General features: G+C 42.2%; 1 protein-coding gene across 1 annotated transcript; it reads right to left on the reverse strand.

The window, feature by feature from the left end:
- Positions 1-630: 630 nt before the first annotated feature.
- On the reverse strand, positions 631-1,410 carry LOC119805294 (Y-box-binding protein 1-like). The gene has a single exon (XM_038317224.1). It carries the CDS (start codon positions 1,408-1,410, stop codon positions 631-633), a length of 780 nt encoding a protein of 259 aa, XP_038173152.1.
- Between the last annotated feature and the right edge of the window lie 16,682 nt (positions 1,411-18,092).

The following is an 18,092-nucleotide window of genomic DNA, read 5'->3' on the forward strand; positions in this document are numbered from 1 at the left end:
CAGTGACAAACTGGCCATAGACACTCTAACAAATCCACCTCGTCTATTCATACCATTCCCATGAGATTATGCGGGCCAATTACATTAAAACTCTTTTACCCACAGGTCAGGCCCACTCCTTCAAAACCAGGTAGAAACACCCTACCCCACCAGAAGCCCAGGGCACTATGTCACCACCAGAGCCCAGCCATTCCAGTATAACATGTGCTGAATATTCCAACACAGCCTCAGCACAAGAAATGATCTTTTCGAATTAGTATTTAAGACCTTTATTTAGAGATGTTTGCTGTTTGTTGACATAATTTAAAGAACATTAACAGTGTATTGAGAAAAAACAAATTAAAAAAACCAACATATTTGTTAGGTAAGACATGCTACATAGTTAATGCTGATATTTCTATTGTATCCTGTCAACAGTCCAAAAGAAGGCACTTGATGCTCATTCCTTATTGTTGGTATTTCATCTCCATTTCTCCTTGATGTCCAGGCCACGTGATGGTATAGATGGTAACCTGGCATTTACTCAGTCACGACTTGCTTGGCCTTGGCTGCAGACATATTCTTATCTGGTGGATCTGATGCTTTTGATATCTCTTTCCCACCCGGTGGCTTGGGGTTCTCTGGGCGTCTTCATTGGTAATTGATGTTGTAGGGATGTTGATGTCGAGGTGGCTGCTGACCTTCGGTCTCCTCTCCTTGATTTTCCTCATAGTGTTCATTGCTGTCCTCTCTGGGCTGTCTTTGGCGAGGAGGGCCCCTGCGGAACTGTGTTCTGTAATTACGATACATATCCGGTCTAGCTGGTACACTTCGCCCGTTTGTACCATGGTGGCCAGCACCCTCCATCACTTGTCTTTGCTGGTCTTGTTGAGCTTGGCCTTCATGAGTGCATTCTGATTGCTCCTTCTTACCCCCACTCTTGCTATTCCCGTCATATTTCTGGGAATTGCGTGGACGACCCCTACGACCTGGATAGCATCTATACTGGTTATGCTCTGAAGCATGTTTACTGCCTTGAACAGGCAGTCCACCAGGGCCCATAACATTTGCAGCCTCTGCACCCTTTTCCCCTTCAACAATATCAAACTCCACAGACTCTCCGTCTCCTACACTGCGAAGGTGCTTCTTGGTGGAATATTTCTTTATGGCAGACTTGTGTACAAATATGTCTTCTTTGGTGTCATTTCTGTTGATGAAACCGTAACCCTTCTTTACATTGAACCATTTCACTGTCCCCAAAACCTTCCTTGCTATGAGCGTCTTTTCCCTGATGGCCGGCACTGCCGATGTGAGACTACCTGGGATGTCACTGTCTGTGCTGCTGCTCATAGAGTCATGCTTGGTGTCTGCAGCACTGAGGATGGCACCAGGGGCAGCAGCTGGCTGCTGGGTCTTGGCCTCACTGTTCATGGCTGTTGTTGTGTTGACTCCAGTCTGCAGGGACTGCTGTGTCTCCTCCAGTGGTGTATTGGTGACTAGGTCAGCAGCCTCGGTGGTGCTCTCAGGGCTCTCTGGGGCCAGCTGTTCATTCCCGGTGTCCATCGCCCTCAAGAAAATAATCTTAGTACCAACTTTGTGAGGAGGATAGAGGTCCTTAAAGAGAGAAGAACGGTATTCTTAAACAAACCAAGGAAAAGACAACCACAAAATTAGAGGTTATCAGCAAATCCCTTAAAACAGGACAAGAAATACATTAAAAACAAACAACAGATGATAGAAACTATTCAAGACATAAAAAAATTGGAATAGAAGCAATAAAAAAAACACAAGCTGAGGGAATTCTGAAAATGGAAAATCTGGGTAAATAAATAAGGAATATATATACAAACATCCCCAACAGCATACCAGAGATGGAAGAGATAATCTCAGGTAGCAAAGAGAAGAAGGAGTGATGTAGGAGTGTTTCTATCTATCTGCTGTTTCATTGGTTAATTAATAAAGAAACTGCTTGGCCTGATAGGTCAGAACATAGGTGGGTGGAGCAGACACAACAGAATGCTAGGAAGAAGGGAAGTGAGGCAACCGCCATGAAGCAGTTGCCATGACTCTCCTCTCTGAGATGGATGCAGGCTAGAATCTTCCCAATAAGCCACCCCTCATGGTGCTACACAGATTACTAAATATGGGTTAAAGCAAGATGTGAGAATTAGCTAATAAGAGGCTGAAACTAATGGGCCAGGGAGTGTGTAACGAATACAATTGGTGTGTTGTTATTTCAGGGCATAAGCTAGCCAGGCGGCCGGAAGCCAGGGCGGCAGGAATACAGCCTGCTGCTCCCACCACCAAAGAGGAAATGGATTTATCAGTCAAAAAATGTTAAATCTAAACCATTCCTAACACAAAACATCATGAACATCTGTCACATCATGAAAAAAACAAACCTAAGAGTAATAGGTATCAAAGGAGAAGGTTGACAGCCCCCAAACTCAGAGAATATATTGTACAGAATCATAGAAAATTTCCCTGACCTAAAGTAGGATTTGTCTATAAAAATACAAGTAGCTTTCTAAACAACAAAAGGATGGATCAGAAAAGAATGTCCCCACTCTACCTAATAGGCAAACACTAAAGTTGCAGAATAAAGAACAAATACTAAAAGCTGCAAGGGAAAAAGTCCAAGAAAAAATGTAAAGGCAGATATATAAGAATCCCACCAACTTCTCAACGGAGACTTTAAAAGCCAGAATGATCTGGAAAGAATTCTTGCAGACAATAAGAGACTACCAATACCAGCACAGACTAATAAACCCAGTGAAACTTTCATAGATGGAGCAAATACAACATTTCATGAGGAAGTCAAATTTAAACAATTAAATCTAGAAACCCAGTCCTACAGATGGTGCTGAAGGAAAACTCCAACCCAAGGAAGTTAATGACACCCATGTATACATAGGTAATAGAAAATCTTACCCTGTCATAATCCATAGATGGGTATATGGACACACATACATCCACACGTGTGCGCGCACACACACACTCATACACACACACACATACTCCACCATGACCAGCACCAGCAACATAAGAACAGGAAGAAACAGTCAGTCGTCATTAATATTTCTCTACATCAGTGTACTTAATATGTCAATAAAAAACACTGGCTAGAAGAACGGATGTTATACCAGGAGACATCATTCTGCTGCATACTAGAAACCACTGTCAATATCAAAAGTAGATATTGTCTCAGAATAAAAGGTGAAAAAATCTTTTCCAGTCAAAAATGGGCCTAACAAGCAAGCAAGTATACCTATTCTAATATCTCACAAAATAAACATCAAAGAAAAATTAATCAAAAAAGATGGTGAAGGATATTTCATATGCATTAAAGGAAAAATCAACCAGAATGACAGTTCAGTTCTGAACATATCTGCCTCAAATGAAGGGCTCCTACATTTGTAAAAGAACATTACTAAAGTTTAAATCACACATCAAATAGTGGGAAATTTCAACAGTCCACTCTCACCAATGGACAGGTCCTTCAGACAGAAACTAAGCAGAGAAATAATGGAACTAACAGATGTTATGACTCAAATGCACCTACTGGATATCTACAGAACATTTCACCTGAACTCAAAAGTATATTCCTTCTTCTCAGCACCTCATTGAGCCTTCTCTACAATTGATCACAGACTTGCTCACAAAGCAGGTCTCAATAAATACAAGAAATCTGAAGTTACCTGTGTAACCTATCAGGCCATCATGGCTTAAAGTTGGGTTTCAACAACAACAGAAACAATAGAAAACCCGCAAACTCAGAGAAACTGAACACCTCACCACTGAATTACCACCCAGTCAATGAAGATATAAGAATGAAATGAAAGACTTCCTAGAATTCAATGATAATGAATGTAAAACTTACCCAAATTCATGGGACACAGTGAACGTGGGCTAAGAGCACTAAGTGACTGCTTCAAGAAATGAGAGAATTCCCATACCAGTGACTTCATAGTACACATGAAAATTCTAGAACAAAAAAGCAACCACACCCAAGAGGAGTAGACAGCAGGAAATATTCAAAGTCAGGCTGAAATAAACAGTATAGAACCAAAGAAGGCAATGTAAAGAATCAATTAAACAAAAATTTGGTTCTTTGAGAAAATTAACAGTAAAGACAAACCCTTATCTGTACTAACTAAAAGACACAGAGAAAATATCCACATTAACAAAATCGAAACAGAGTCATAAAAACAGAAACTAAGGAAATCCAAAGAAGCATTAGGTCATTATTTAAAAACTTTACTACACAGAATTTGAAAATCTGAAAGAAATAGATAATTTTCTCTATGTAAACAACGTCCCAACTTTCAATCACCATCAGATAATAAATTTAAACAAACCTATAACCCTCAAAGAATAGAAGCAGCACTTAAAAATCTACCAACCAAAAAGTGCCCAGGGCCAGATGGTTTCAGCACAGAAAGCTATCAGATTTTTTCTTTATGTTATTATTATTATTATTATTATTATTATTATTATTATTATTATTATTATTAAAAATTACAGCCTTCTCCCCACCTCCCATTTCCCTCCACTGCCCTCCCCCTCCCTCTCCAGTCCAAGTAGCAGTCAGGATTCTCTGGTCTGCGGGAAGTCCAAGGTCCAACCCACTCCATCCAGGTCCAGGAAGGTGAGCATCTAAACAGACTAGGCTCTTCCAAAGCCAGTACATGCAGTAGGATCAAAACCCAGTGCCATTGTCCTTGGCTTCTCAGTCAGCTCTCGTTGTCCGCCATGTTCAGAGAATCTGGTTTGATCCCATGCTTTTTCAGTCCCAGTGGAGCTGGCTTTGGTGAGCTCCCATTAGACCAGCCCCACCATCTCAGTGGGTGGACCCAGTCCTCATGGTCCTGACTTCTTGCTCATGTTCTCCTTCCTTCAGCTCCACATTTGGGCCTTGGGAGCTCAGTCCTGTGCTCCAATGTGGGTCCCTGTCTCTATCTCCATCCATCGCCAGATGAAACTTCTATGGGTGATATGCAAGATATTCATCAGTATGGCTATTTAAAGGAAAGCTAAAACCAATACTCCTCAAATTATTTCAAAAATAAAAACAAAAGAAATATCTCCATATTCATTTTAGGAGATCATTGTCACAGTTATACACAAACCACACAAAGACTCAACAAAAAAAGTACAGACAAATGTTCTTCATGATCACAGATGAAAATTACTCAATTAAGTGCTTGCAAAGAGAATCCATAAAACATCAAAAAAAATCATTCACCATGAACAAGTGGGCTTCATCCCAGAGATGCAGGGATGACTGGACATCTGAAAATCTATCAATTTAATCCATCATATAAAGAAACTGAAAGAATAGAAGAATCACACAATAATCTCATTCGATTTTGAAAAGATCATTTGACAAAATCAAGCATCTATAGTGTTATTTTATTTACGTTTTAATAAATAAAACTTGCCTAAATTACATAAGTTCAAAAGTAAGCCATTGAGAGGTCAGGTTTTGGTCACACACATCTTTAATCCAAGGACTTGAGAGACAGAGGTAGAAAAATCCCTGTGGGTTCAAGTCTACCCTGAGTTACAAAAGATCAATGCAGAAACAAATCCAGGTGGTGGGGGCCTACACCTTTAATCCCGGTACAAAGGATTCACATGCCTTTAACCCCACCACTAGAGGGAATATAAAATGAGATGAGGGAAAGGCTTAGTCTGTTCAGGCTGAGCTTTCCCAGCCTTGGTAAACGCTAAGACTTCATTAGTGGCTTGGCTGCTTTGATTTTTCCATTGTTCTGGTTGAAACCCAATATCTGTCTCTGGGTTTTTATTATTTGTGCTACAAACACTCTGTCACGAGAAAAGTCTTGGAGAAATCAGGAATACAATTGTCATGCCTAACCAAAATAAATACAATATACAGCCAGCCGATAGCAGGCATCTAATTAAATGGAGAGAAACTCAAGACAGCTCCACCAAAATCAGGAACAAGACAAAGCTGTCCACCCTCTCTATATCTATTCAGTATACTACTTGAAGTTCTAACTAGACCAATAAGACAACTAAATGCATACAAATTCAAAAGGAAGAAGTCAACACATGACTACTTGCAGATTATAAAATATTCTATACAATCTTCTCCCAAACTTTAAGAAGGTACCTCCTACAGCTGATAAACACCCTTAGTGAAGTGGCTGGATACAAAGTTAACTCCAAAATATCAGTAACCTTCCCATATACAAAGATAAATGGGTCGAGAAAGAACTCAGTGAATAAAGACCCTTTGCAATAGTCAGAAATAATATAAAATATTTTGGGATAACTATAATTAAGCAAGTGGAAGACCTGTATGACATGAACTTCAAATCATTGATGAAATATTTTCGAGAACATTTCAGAAGGTTAATAAATCTCCCATGCTCATGGATTGTTAGGATTAACATAGTATAATGGCCATCTTAGCAAAAAGAAATCTATAGATTCAATGTTGTGGACATTATAATCTCCACACAATTCTTACAGAACTTGAAATAACAACACTCAATGATATATGAAAAAACAAAAATACCGAGGTTAACATAAACAATCATGAACAACAAAAGAACGTCTGGAGATATCAACATCCCTGCCTTCAATCTCTTCAACAGAGCTATGGTAACAATAGAAACCACATGGTATTGGCTTAAAAACAGAGAGATCGTTCAATGGAACCTAAATTTACCCAGGTGTAAATCTACACATCTATGGAGATGTGATTTTCAAAAACAAAGCCAAAATTATTCAAGGGAAAAAGAGAAGCCTTTTTAAGAAATGTTGCTGATCTAACAAGATATGTGCATGTAAAATAATGCAAAATCGATATATATCTATCACTATGCATAAATCTCAACCCCAAGTGGACCAAACCTCAAACTGAATCCAGATACATGGATCCTGATGGTAGAGAAATTGGGGAATTAGCCTTGAGTGCATTGGCACAGGAGACTCCTTCCTGAAAAGTACACCAGTAGAGCAGACACGAGGATCAACAATTACTAAATGGAACCTAATGAAACTGAAAAGCTTATGTCAGGCAAAGGACACTATCAATATAACAAAACGACATCCTGCAATCTGGGAAAAAATCTTCACTATGCCCAAATCTCAGAGTGCTGTTGTCCAAAATACAGAAAGAATTCTAGGAACAAGATGTGAAAATACAAATAATCCATTTTAAAAATGGGGTACACATCTAAGAAGAGAATTCTCAATGAAAAAGTGATAAATTGTTTAGGATCACTAAGAAATGTTCAACATCTTTAGCCATCAGTGAGATGCAAGTCAAAACTGCTGAGAGATTTCACAATGTACCTGTCAGAATGGCTAATGTCAAAATCACAAGGGACAGCTCAGAGAGGTTAGGATGTGGAGCACAAGCAACAATCCTCCAAGGTTGATGGGACTACAAGCCTGTACAGGCAGTAAGGAAGTCAATATGACAGTTTCTTTTAAAAAAATTGGGAATTGATCTATCTCAGCGTCCAGCTATACCATTCTTGGCCAAATACCCAAAGGATGTTCAGTCCTACCACCAGGACTCTTGATCAGTTATGTTCCTAGCGGCTTTATCTGTAATAGCTAGAACCAGGAAACAACATAGATGTCCCTCAACTGAAGAATGAATTTTATACAGTGGAATATTACTCATCTATCATAAACAATTACATCAGAAAATTTAAAGACAAATGGAGGGAACTTTATTGAGCTGTTCCAAACTCAGAAAGACAATGGGGGTGATGAGTTATTTATAAGCTGATATTAACTCTGAAAGATAACCATGCTACAAGCTATAGACTCAGAGAGGCTTAGTTACAAGGAGGGCTCAAGGGGAGGGGCACTCTGATCTCCCTGGGAAGGGGAAATAGAACATATTTCATGGGTAAACTGGGGGCACATAGGAATGGGAACAAGCGTGATCAGGGAGGGGAGGGACTTGGGAGAGAGTACTGAAATAGCATACTAAAAAGGCGAGTAGATTCTGGGTCAGGTAGAAATCTGGTGCAAACTCAAATAAATCTACAAGGATTTCCCCAGCTACTGCTCTTATCAATAGCAGATACATAACCTGAACATCTCCTGTGATCAGACAAGACTAACAGTGTTGGGATCAGGCAACAGTCTATTTACATAATATTTGACCTACAGTCTTTCCTGCCCATAAGATGTGCTAGGCTAAAGGTGACACAGAGATCCTAGGAATAACCAACAAATGACTGCTTCAGCCTTAGACCCATGCCACGAGAGTGAGTCCACCCTGACTTTTCCTACAGCACCAGGACCCAGACACTGGATGACCCAGAGACCTAGGATGGAACCAAACATGACTGGAGGAAAGAAATGTCAGTGTGATGATGCCTAAGGATGTTCTGCCCTGCTCACAGATTGGTGCCTAGCTTAGTAGTCATCAGATAGGCTTTGTGCAGCAGCTGTGGAAACAGAAGCAGAGATTCCCAGTCAAATGTTAGACTGAGCTCAGGGAATAATGCTGAAGAGAAGGTGGAGGACTGTAGAGACAGAAGGGTCAAGGACATCCCAAGAAAATCTACAGCATCAAGTAACCTGAGCTCATAGGTTTTCCAGAGACCAAACTGACAGTTAGGGAGCCTGCATGGGACTGACGTAAGCACTCTGCATATATGTGGCAGTTGTATAGCTTGGTTTTCTTGTGGGATACAAAACAGTAGCACAGGGACTGTCTCTGACTCTTGCTGGCTTTTGGGACCCTACTCCTCTTACTGATTTGCTTTGCCCATTATTAATACAAGGTGCAGTGTTTAGTTATACTGTAACTTGAAATGCCATATTAGTCGATATCCATGGGAGGCCTGAGCTTTTCTGAATAGAAAGAGGAAGAGTGGGTAGGAGGTGGGCAGGAGGGAGGTGAGGGTGGGGAGGGGTGGGAGGAGAGGAGGGGTATGGATCTATATATAATAACTAAATATTTCTAATAATTGATAAATGAATAAAATAAATGAAGAAGGAATGGGGCACAGTTAAAAACACTTTGGCCATAAAACATTTATGGAAACCTGGAGGGTAATGTATCACAGACATACACCTGAGAAAGCATACTTTTCGCTTAGAGGAAGCATATAGACTGTGTTTGTGTTGATTTCTGTAGTGTCGGAATCGCCAGGTTTTCAAAAACTGCAGCTAGTTCCTAGAAAGAAAGATGGAAGGGTCTCTTCAACTCATCTTCATCCTTCACAGGAGTGTAGAGAACATGACACCCAAAGCAGACTGACCTATGTCCTAGCTATGAGTCCTCTGCATTGTCATGTAGAGTATTAGAATGGTGGATACAAACCAGCAAGGGGTTGTTTTTGTGTCCTTGCTGTGCAAGTTCAGGAAGAAGAAGACATGGGACACTCAGCTCGTGTGTGTAAATATGCCATGACAGATTTTTTCTTGTCCATGCCTCATGGGCAACTCATGAATTCATTGCCCCACAGATGTGACTTCTTCATTCAACAATTGCAAGGTGGGGGCATAGAGTTAAAAAAAAAACCTGGTTCTGTATCTGTTTGGTTCTGTCTAGGTAGAATGGCTGATTGAATACCCAGTAGTGACTGAAACCCTGGAACTGTCCTAAAGACTTGCTCCTGATTGAATTTCATATTTCATATATCCAAATCACCACTGCCGGAGAGACAGCTGTACCAGGCAGCAGAGGGATGCAGCATTTAAAGCATTAACCCCTTCTCAATGGTACAGTCTGGCATGAAGTTCCTACCATCTAAAGAATGCGGAACACCATAAATTGAAACTGAGAGAACAGGCAGAGGGATGGCATCAGCCTCTTTATTTCTTCTATCTGTCCCTATCGTTGTAACTTGAAAGCAAAACAAAACCAGGAGTATCCAAGGATCGGTTGTGCAGAAACATTAAAAAGAGAGAATGAAAAAGAAACAAAAAGAAAAAACTTACAACAAGAACAAAAGAATCCCAAGAAGGTAAATAATTCTCTTTTTCCTTCACTGAAAAATAGGCTTGAAGATACAATGGAGAAAGAGCAGGCTTGAAGAAGCAGCAGAGCCTGCATCCAGCTTCCACCCCAAGTAAGATGGCTCTGGGCCTCCAGCTGTTGCAGATGCTCCCTAACAACTTTTCTAACCCTGGAAAACTATCCTTCGGCTCCTATGTGGGATGTGCCTTCCCACGTTTTCCATGGACTACTGCAAAATCACAGGAACTTTCCTAGTCTAGCTGTCCAAAGGGCCACTTGCATTTGTTTCCTGGCTAGTGTTTGAGGTAAATGGCCGGGAAAACTCTTTTCAAACCTGTAACTCTAGCATGTGCAACAATGTATCAAAATGAAACAAAACAAAGCTGAAAAACTAAAAGCAAACAGGAGTCCACAGGATTCATCTGTCTCTTCCTTGGTTTGACATGAAATGGGTGAGGTGATCTCCTGAAGGACCAGTGGCACCGTGGAGTTTTGTGGGTGCCACCATTATGGTTCACTGCATATGTTTGAGTTAATCTTGACGGCAGTGGAGTACTTGACATTAGCTATGATCATGGTGTCATTAACCTATATGGTGCCATTGCATATTCTTGTCTCCATTGTTTGTCATGGCCAATCAAGACCCAGCCAAATAACATGGTGGCCTTCATGATGATGTGCTCTCCATCACGATGGTGAGACTCCATGGTTACTGTGACCTTAGTGAGCTCTGCTCAATGATAAAATGAGCCCATTTCCCCATAAGGACACACGGTCCTGTGGGAGTCACACATCTGACAGAATAATTTTGGACAGTCATTCCCATTCCTTAGCATGGATAGAAGAGCAGATGTTACTAGGTTCTAAGTAGCTTAGTCATTTGGATGCAAATAAGACAGTAAAGAAGGAGGAAGTAATTTCAGGGTCTCAAGTCAAGGAATGTGTGTCCACATGTCTTGCCACCCAAATTTTAACTGTCACCGCTACAGAATGTCATTTGGCTTCTTTTGACCTTGACATCTCCTGGACAGCCTGTTTCTGGGAAAGAACATGAAGGAACAGGCAGGAATGGGGAGGTGTGCTAACTGCCCACAGCTGGGGCTGTTGCTCTTGGCACAAATGGAGAACCTGAAGGAGAACTGCTGTAGAATTATCCTTCCGTACACTGCCTGTCTCTGTTGCTCTCATTAGTCGATAATAAAAGCTGATTTTTTCCTATAGGAAGGGAGAATTAGGCTAAGTGGGAAAGTCAAAATGAAAATACAGAAAGAAGGGTAGAGACAGGGAGAGAAAGATGAGAGCAATCTGGCAGAGGAACAAGATGTGTTAGAGATCAGATAAAGCCATGAAGTCATGTGGCAAAATGTAGACCAGTAGAAATGGGTTAGATTAAGTTTGAAGAGCTAGATCGTAATAACCCCGAACTATGGGTCAAACATTCTATTATTAATGTAAGATTTGGTGTGTATTTGGTGTCTGGTGATCAAAACAAGAGAAAAGCTCTGCCTCTGCTTCCAGAGAACATTATCTTGGCCCCATGCCGTCCCCGTCAAGCACATTGTACAATATGACCAGACAGATCTGTGCCCTCCATTTTGGCTGGAATCTATGACCCTTAGAAGCAAACTTGTAAAGAGTTAAGCTAATTTTAAAGCCTCAGTTGCTCTGTGTGGCACTTTGACTCAGTTTGAAGAGCAAGTTCCTGGGCCCATGTGGTGTTTTCCTCCTGTAGGAAGATTTCTATTGCTGTGCAGAGACTCCATGACTACAGTAACTATTATAAAGAAAACATATAACTGGGTGGCTTACAGTTCAGATGTTCAGTCCATTATCATCACAATGGGGAGAATGGCAGCCTGTAAGCAGACATGGTGCTGCAGGGGTAGATGAGAGCCCTACACCTTGCAGGCAACAGGAAGTCAACTGAGGCACTGGGAGGGATAGAATGCTTAGGAAGCCTCAAAGCCTGCTCCCACAGTGACACCCTTCTTCCAACAAGGCCATACCCCTCCCTCACAGCCACACCTCCTAATAGTGTCACTCCCTGTGAGACTATGGGGTCAGTTACATTTAGATGACCACACCTCCCTTCAGTGAGGTCTGAGTCAAGGACACTCAGGTTCTCTGCATGTACGGGGCAAAGAATAAAAGAAGGGGGTCCCGTGCTAGCAGCAGGAGAGAGAAGATTGGATAAAGATGCAATTTGTAGCATTTCTCTCACCTTAGCCACGTCGGAGACCACTATATTGAATGGCTGGTGAACCTCAGGGTTTTCCTCAGGTATTGGTCTATCCCTGTCTTTGGGTGTCTCTTCCTTTCTTCACTTTTTCAGGACCTCAATTTAAAAAAAAATGCTTTCCGTTCCTGCACTAAATCCATAGAAACTCAGACAGCAGTTCTACTCCTAATCCCAACCCTACCCCATCTATAAGGAGGATATTTCTTGTATCTCAATTGATAGTTCCTTGGAGATCTGTATGGACATGGACCAGTTACCTATCTAAGAGTAGAGAAAACAGAGTTTAATTTGGGTTAAGTTTCCAGAGGTTGAGATTCCCTAAAGGTGGAGCCATGGCAGGGCAGCAGGAACAGCTGAGCAAGCACAGATCTCAAAGGAGAAGCAGGAAGCAGGGAGCACATTGAGAAAGGCAGGAGTCTTTTGGAACCTCAAGCCTTGCCTGTAGATACAGCGTCTCTCACAAGGGAAGACCTCTGTGCTGGCTAGCTTTGTGTGAACTCAAAACAAGCTTGTGTCTCCGCAGTGGAGGAAACCTCAACTGAGGAAATACCTTCACAGGATCAGAAGCAAGCCAGAAGGGCTTTTTCTTAATTAATGATTGATGGGAAGAGGCCAGTCCATTGGGGGTGGTACCAAACCTGCGATGGTGGTCCTCAGTTCTATATAAAAACAGACTGAACAAACCACATTAAATAAGACAGTAAGCAGCACACCATTGTGGCCTGAAAACTGCCACAAGGTCCTAGCCTGTTAGTGTTCCTGACCAGATTTCCTCTGATCAGTGTGATAAAGAAGTCAAGAGTCAATACATACTTTCCACCTCAAGTTGCTGTGAGTCATGGTGCTTTATCACCACAACAGTAACTCCAGCTAAGACAGAATTTGATTCCAGGGTCATAGAGTTGGGTGTTCCTGCAACTGTCCTAACCATGCTATTTGTGTGAAGACTGAGGAAGTACTTTGGAATCTTGGGCTAGAAAAGCCATTGAGTGTTGAGTCTTCAGGGAACAGTTGTGTAGGGTCTTGTTAAAAAAGAACTCTGAGAGCAGTGGAGACAATGGCGGCCTGGCTTGTGACCTTTCCAAGGGAAACTTGAGAGTCCCTTAAAGAACTTCTCTGGATCCTTGTGTTTCTTTCCATTAAACATCTGTGGTTCTGGTCAGCTGACACAGTGGAGTCAGCTATGGTCAAGAATAGAGCAGCATCATTCAGGGAACATCTCTGGTCAATACATAGAAGTTGCTTTCCAAAGAGTGTCAAGGTTGTACTTCATGCTGGCAGCCACCTAGGTCAGGTCATATGGAATAGTCTTCATATGGGACTGGTTGTTAATGCATGAAGGCAGAATAAAGAGCAGCTGAGCCTTGGCACTGTGAGAGGCCAGAAGAGGCCATTGGAAGGTGCAGCCTCAGTAGCTGTTGAAACCAAGGACTGAAGGAGTCATGCAGAGAAGTTGAGACTTAGCACCATGGACAGAGTGCAGGAGTGCTCTTGGAGAAAGTACAGCCCAGTTACAGAAATGGACCCCAGAATTTTGGAGATTCCAGTCTCACATGATGTTTGCTAAGGACAGCAACAGGCACAGAGCAGGTCTGAGCATGTGAGTCAAGCCCTGTGTTCTGTGGCAAGCCACCATGGAGCTCTGAAAGTCCTCATTGAACCCAGAAGCCTGACACTGAGATATCTATTGTTGGGGTTTACTTTTGATTTGTGCAGGGTGTGGCCATGGCCTATTTTTTTCATTTTGGAAGAAGACATTCTTTAACTTACTGCAATATTACAGGAGGCCCACAGACTGAACATTTACAGAAACTGGATATTAGAGAGATTTATAATATGTTAGGGAATTTGGACTTTAAATGCTTGACTGTTTAAAGACTGTGGGGCATTTAGAACTTAGATTTTTATATTGCGTTGCTGGTGTTAATGTATGATCCTGGCATGTTAAAAAGTGTACATTACCTCTGATCAGTGATGTGTTTGTGTATCAACTTGGCAAGGGATTAGTTCTGAGCCTTAGATTTTGTCACGTTGGCACAAACTAGACTTACCTTAGGGGTTGGAAATCTGAATTTAGAAAGGGTTCTTTAAGCTCAGGTTGTAGACAGGCCTGTACCATTATTTTATTATTTAGTGATTGATGGGGAGGATGCAGCCCACTGTGGATTGTGCCAACCAAGACCAGGTGTTCCTAGGTTTAAATGGAAGAATGAGTATGCCATGCAGAGCGATCCTTTAGGAGGCACTTCTCAATGGCATGTGTTATCAGCACCTCCTCCAGGCTCCTGAATGTCCTGTTTGTGTTCCTGCCCTGAAAACCTTAGATCAGTGGTTCTCAACTTTCCTAGTGCTGTGACCCTTTAATATATTTCCCCATGTTGTGGTGGCTCCCAACACAAAATCATTTCATGGCAATTTCATAACTGTAATCTAGCTACTGTCATGTATTTGATATGCAGGAAATCTTATATGTAACCCCTCTGGGGGGTCATGACACAGAGGATGAGAACCACTCACTTAGATGATGAAATGAAATTTGGAATAGTAAGCAAAATAACCCTTCCCTCTCCAGTTGCTATTCATCATGGTGTCTAATCACAGCAGTGAAACCCTAACTAACACAACTTCCAAGTCCTCTCTAAACAGCTTCACCAATTTGGGAAGCATATGCTGAAACATGGTAGCCAATGGGTGTCATTCTCACTCCAACCAGCACATCCCACTCTCTGGGCCCACGGTCTCCTGGTCATATCATAATGCAAAATGCACTTTGTTCAACCTCAAATGTCCACATAGTCTTTCCCAATCTCAACAATATTTAAAAGAACAGAGTCTGTTGTGGAACATTGCTTTAACTATATAAAGTTGTGTATATTTGCTTATGTTATAGAATATTACATTAACTGTGTAAGGTGGGTTCTGTTTCATTATGCAGCATTTGTTTAATTATGTAAGGATGTGTCACACTTTTTTTTTCCTCATGGTTTATTTTTTTTATATTTAAAAATTTCCATCTCCTTCCCTCCTCCTCCCCCCTCCCTTCCCTCCTCCTCCCCCTTCCCTCCCCTCCTTCTCCCCCTTCCCTCCCCTCCCCTCCACCCATACCTCCCCTCCCTCCCTCTCAAGGCCAAGGAGCCATCAGGGTTCCCCACTCTATGCTAAGACCAAGGTCCTCCCAACTCCCCCCAGGTCCAGGAAGGTGATCGACCAAGCTGAGAGAGATGGCTCAGCGGTTAAGAGCATTGCCTGCTCTTCCAAAGGTCCTAAGTTCAATTCCCAGCAACCACATGGTGGCTTACAACCATCTGTAATGAGGTACCCTCTTCTGGCCTTCAGGCATACACAGATACAATATTGTGTCACACTTTTTATGCTGCATTGATTAACCATGTAGAGGTGTGTTGCTTTCCCTACCAAAGGTACATGATTGGTCTAATAAAAAGCTGAACAGCTATAGCTAGGCAGAGGAGGGATAGGTAGGGCCTGCAGCTAGAGAGAAGGATTAGGAGGTGGAGTCTCTGCTAGGGGAGAATTAGAGGAGAGTCCAAAGGAGAAAGAGAGAGAGACTGAGGGCCAGCCAGGCAGCCACCAACTACCCAGATATGGAGGAAGCCTGGAAGTAGGACCCACAGAACAAGAGAAAGGTCAAAAGCCCTGTGGCAAGATGTAGGTGAGAAGAATAAGGTCCCAATGAGTTATAAGATAGCGAGGGATAAGCTACGCGAAGGCTGAGCATTCAGAACTAATATCTCCATGTTATGATTTGAGAGCTGCTTGGTGGCCCCCCAAAACTGTTTACCAGTGTCTATTATGAGACTCAAGGTAATGTCTTTCATTGTAAGCACTGTGCAACTCATAAAGAAAATTATAATCCTCCAAAATATATTGCGCAGAATATACATTACCATTGTGAAAGCAAGAATGACGACACAGGAAATACTGAAGCAGAGCAAGCCTGAAACTCTTCAGGGAAAACTACAAATCCTGTATCTCTGTGTATGATATTTGCGGGGGCACTTACATGACTATAGTGACCTTGTCTGTTTTACCCGTTTGGATTTTTTGGGGGGTATGTCACCAAGATCCCAAATAATCACACATGAAGTCATTCTTTCCTATAAATTCCCAACCTTAGCTTGGGTTTTTTCTAGCCAGCTTTTCTTATCTTAAATTATTCCATCTTGATGGAGGACCCTCATTGATTAATAAAGAAACTGCCTTTGCTTTTTGAGAGGGCAGAATTTAGATAGGTGGAGTAGACAGAACAGGATGCTGGGAGTGAGGCAGATGCCTCGGGCAATACCCATGCCTCTCCTCACTGAGACCATTGCCATGAATCCAGGAACCAGGACAGACATGCTGAATCTTTCCCGGTAAGACACCACTTCATGGTGCTACAGAGATTATTAGAAATGGGTTAATCAAGATGTGAGAATTAGGCAATAAGATGCTGGAACTAATGGGCCAGGCAGTGTTTAAATGAATACAGTTTGTGTATTGTTATTTCCGGGGCTAAGCTAGCTTTGCCGGAACTGGGTGGGATGAAAAGCAGACCTGCCTGCAGCTCTTAGTAGACTATCTATTTTGTACCTGGGCCTTTTCCTTTTGTTCTGCCTGTCTTTACTTCTTGCTCTGCAGCTGGCTGGGTGGCTGGCCCTTGATGTCCTCCTCTCCTCCTTCTGTCTTGCTCCTCCTCCAGATTTCTCCTTCTATTTTTACTCTCTGTCTGCTAGCAGAGCCTATCTTTCCCCCTGCCTTGCTATTAGCCGTTCAGTTCTCTATTGGACCATCAGGTGTTTTGGACAGGCACAGTAACACAGCTTCCCAGAGTGAAACAAATACAACATAAACAGAGGGAACAACCCTAAAATAATATTCCACATCGCTCCACCACTGCAGCCTCGAGTCCTGGAACACCCATCCTCTCTTGAGGTGATTCAACTATTCCCTGTCTGCCCTCTCCTTTGCAAGTTTCTCCTGGGTCTGGATCTTCACGATCTGGGGGTCTCCAGGGCATTCCAGGCTTCACTTCAGTACATCACACAGAGGCTTCCCAAGGCCTCTCAGCAGGGACCCCCTGACATAATCCTGGACTCAGAGCCTCACTATGAGCATGGAAGATCACACTTCCCTTTTCATAGTGTACCCTTCCTGACTCAAATCCAGCATCACCTAGACAACACTGCCAAGCCTAGCCATAAACATGAGGGAACCATCAACCACTGAAGTACATTTGAGTATCTTTGATTGGTTGCTGCTCTTTAAGCCTCTTTACCTTTCACAGGTTGGAAACCTGGCTGTGTGGGGTCTTGCCCTGGATGCATGCTTCCCTTTCTTCTTCAGTGGATCAGACAACTCTCGAATAACTCTATGGCTTTCATCACAAGCCTTGGCTCCAACACTAACTTTCCCATTGTCCCTTTCTTCTCAGACTGCACATACTGTATTGAGTTTTGTCCCTCTTGTTCCTTTTCTGGGCACACCTCCAAAGAGACAATAGAGATAACATGACAGAGGCAGTATTTGACTGTTGAAACCTTCTCCACCAAGGAAATCCATCCAGTGCTTTTAACTTACTCAAGGTGTGAACCTAAGAAAAGGGGAGAAAGTAGCTAATATATCACAAGACTGGCCACTGTCCCACTTGAACTGGGCCTCAAACATTGTCACAGGCTTCAGCACCACTGTCTTCCAAGCTCCTACTAGGATGTCCAAAAATCTCCACTTACAGCATTCAACAGCTTTTCCTGTACAAAATCCTAAAGGTGTCCACATTTCCTCGAAGAATTACATGGTCAGGTCTTGCACATCCACAGCCAACTTCCTGGAACCAGGGTCTACATCAGTTTCTTTTCTAATGCTGCAGCAAAACAGCAAAACCAAGGCAACTTTAAGAAGTAAGAGTTTAAC

Source organism: Arvicola amphibius, chromosome X (assembly GCF_903992535.2).
Source record: "Arvicola amphibius chromosome X, mArvAmp1.2, whole genome shotgun sequence".
Taxonomy (NCBI): Eukaryota; Metazoa; Chordata; class Mammalia; order Rodentia; family Cricetidae; genus Arvicola; species Arvicola amphibius.

Bases quoted from the DNA above. Each gene is read 5' to 3' on its own strand.
- LOC119805294 (XM_038317224.1), bottom strand. From the start codon at position 1,410: ATGAACAGTGAGGCCAAGACCCAGCAGCCAGCTGCTGCCCCTGGTGCC.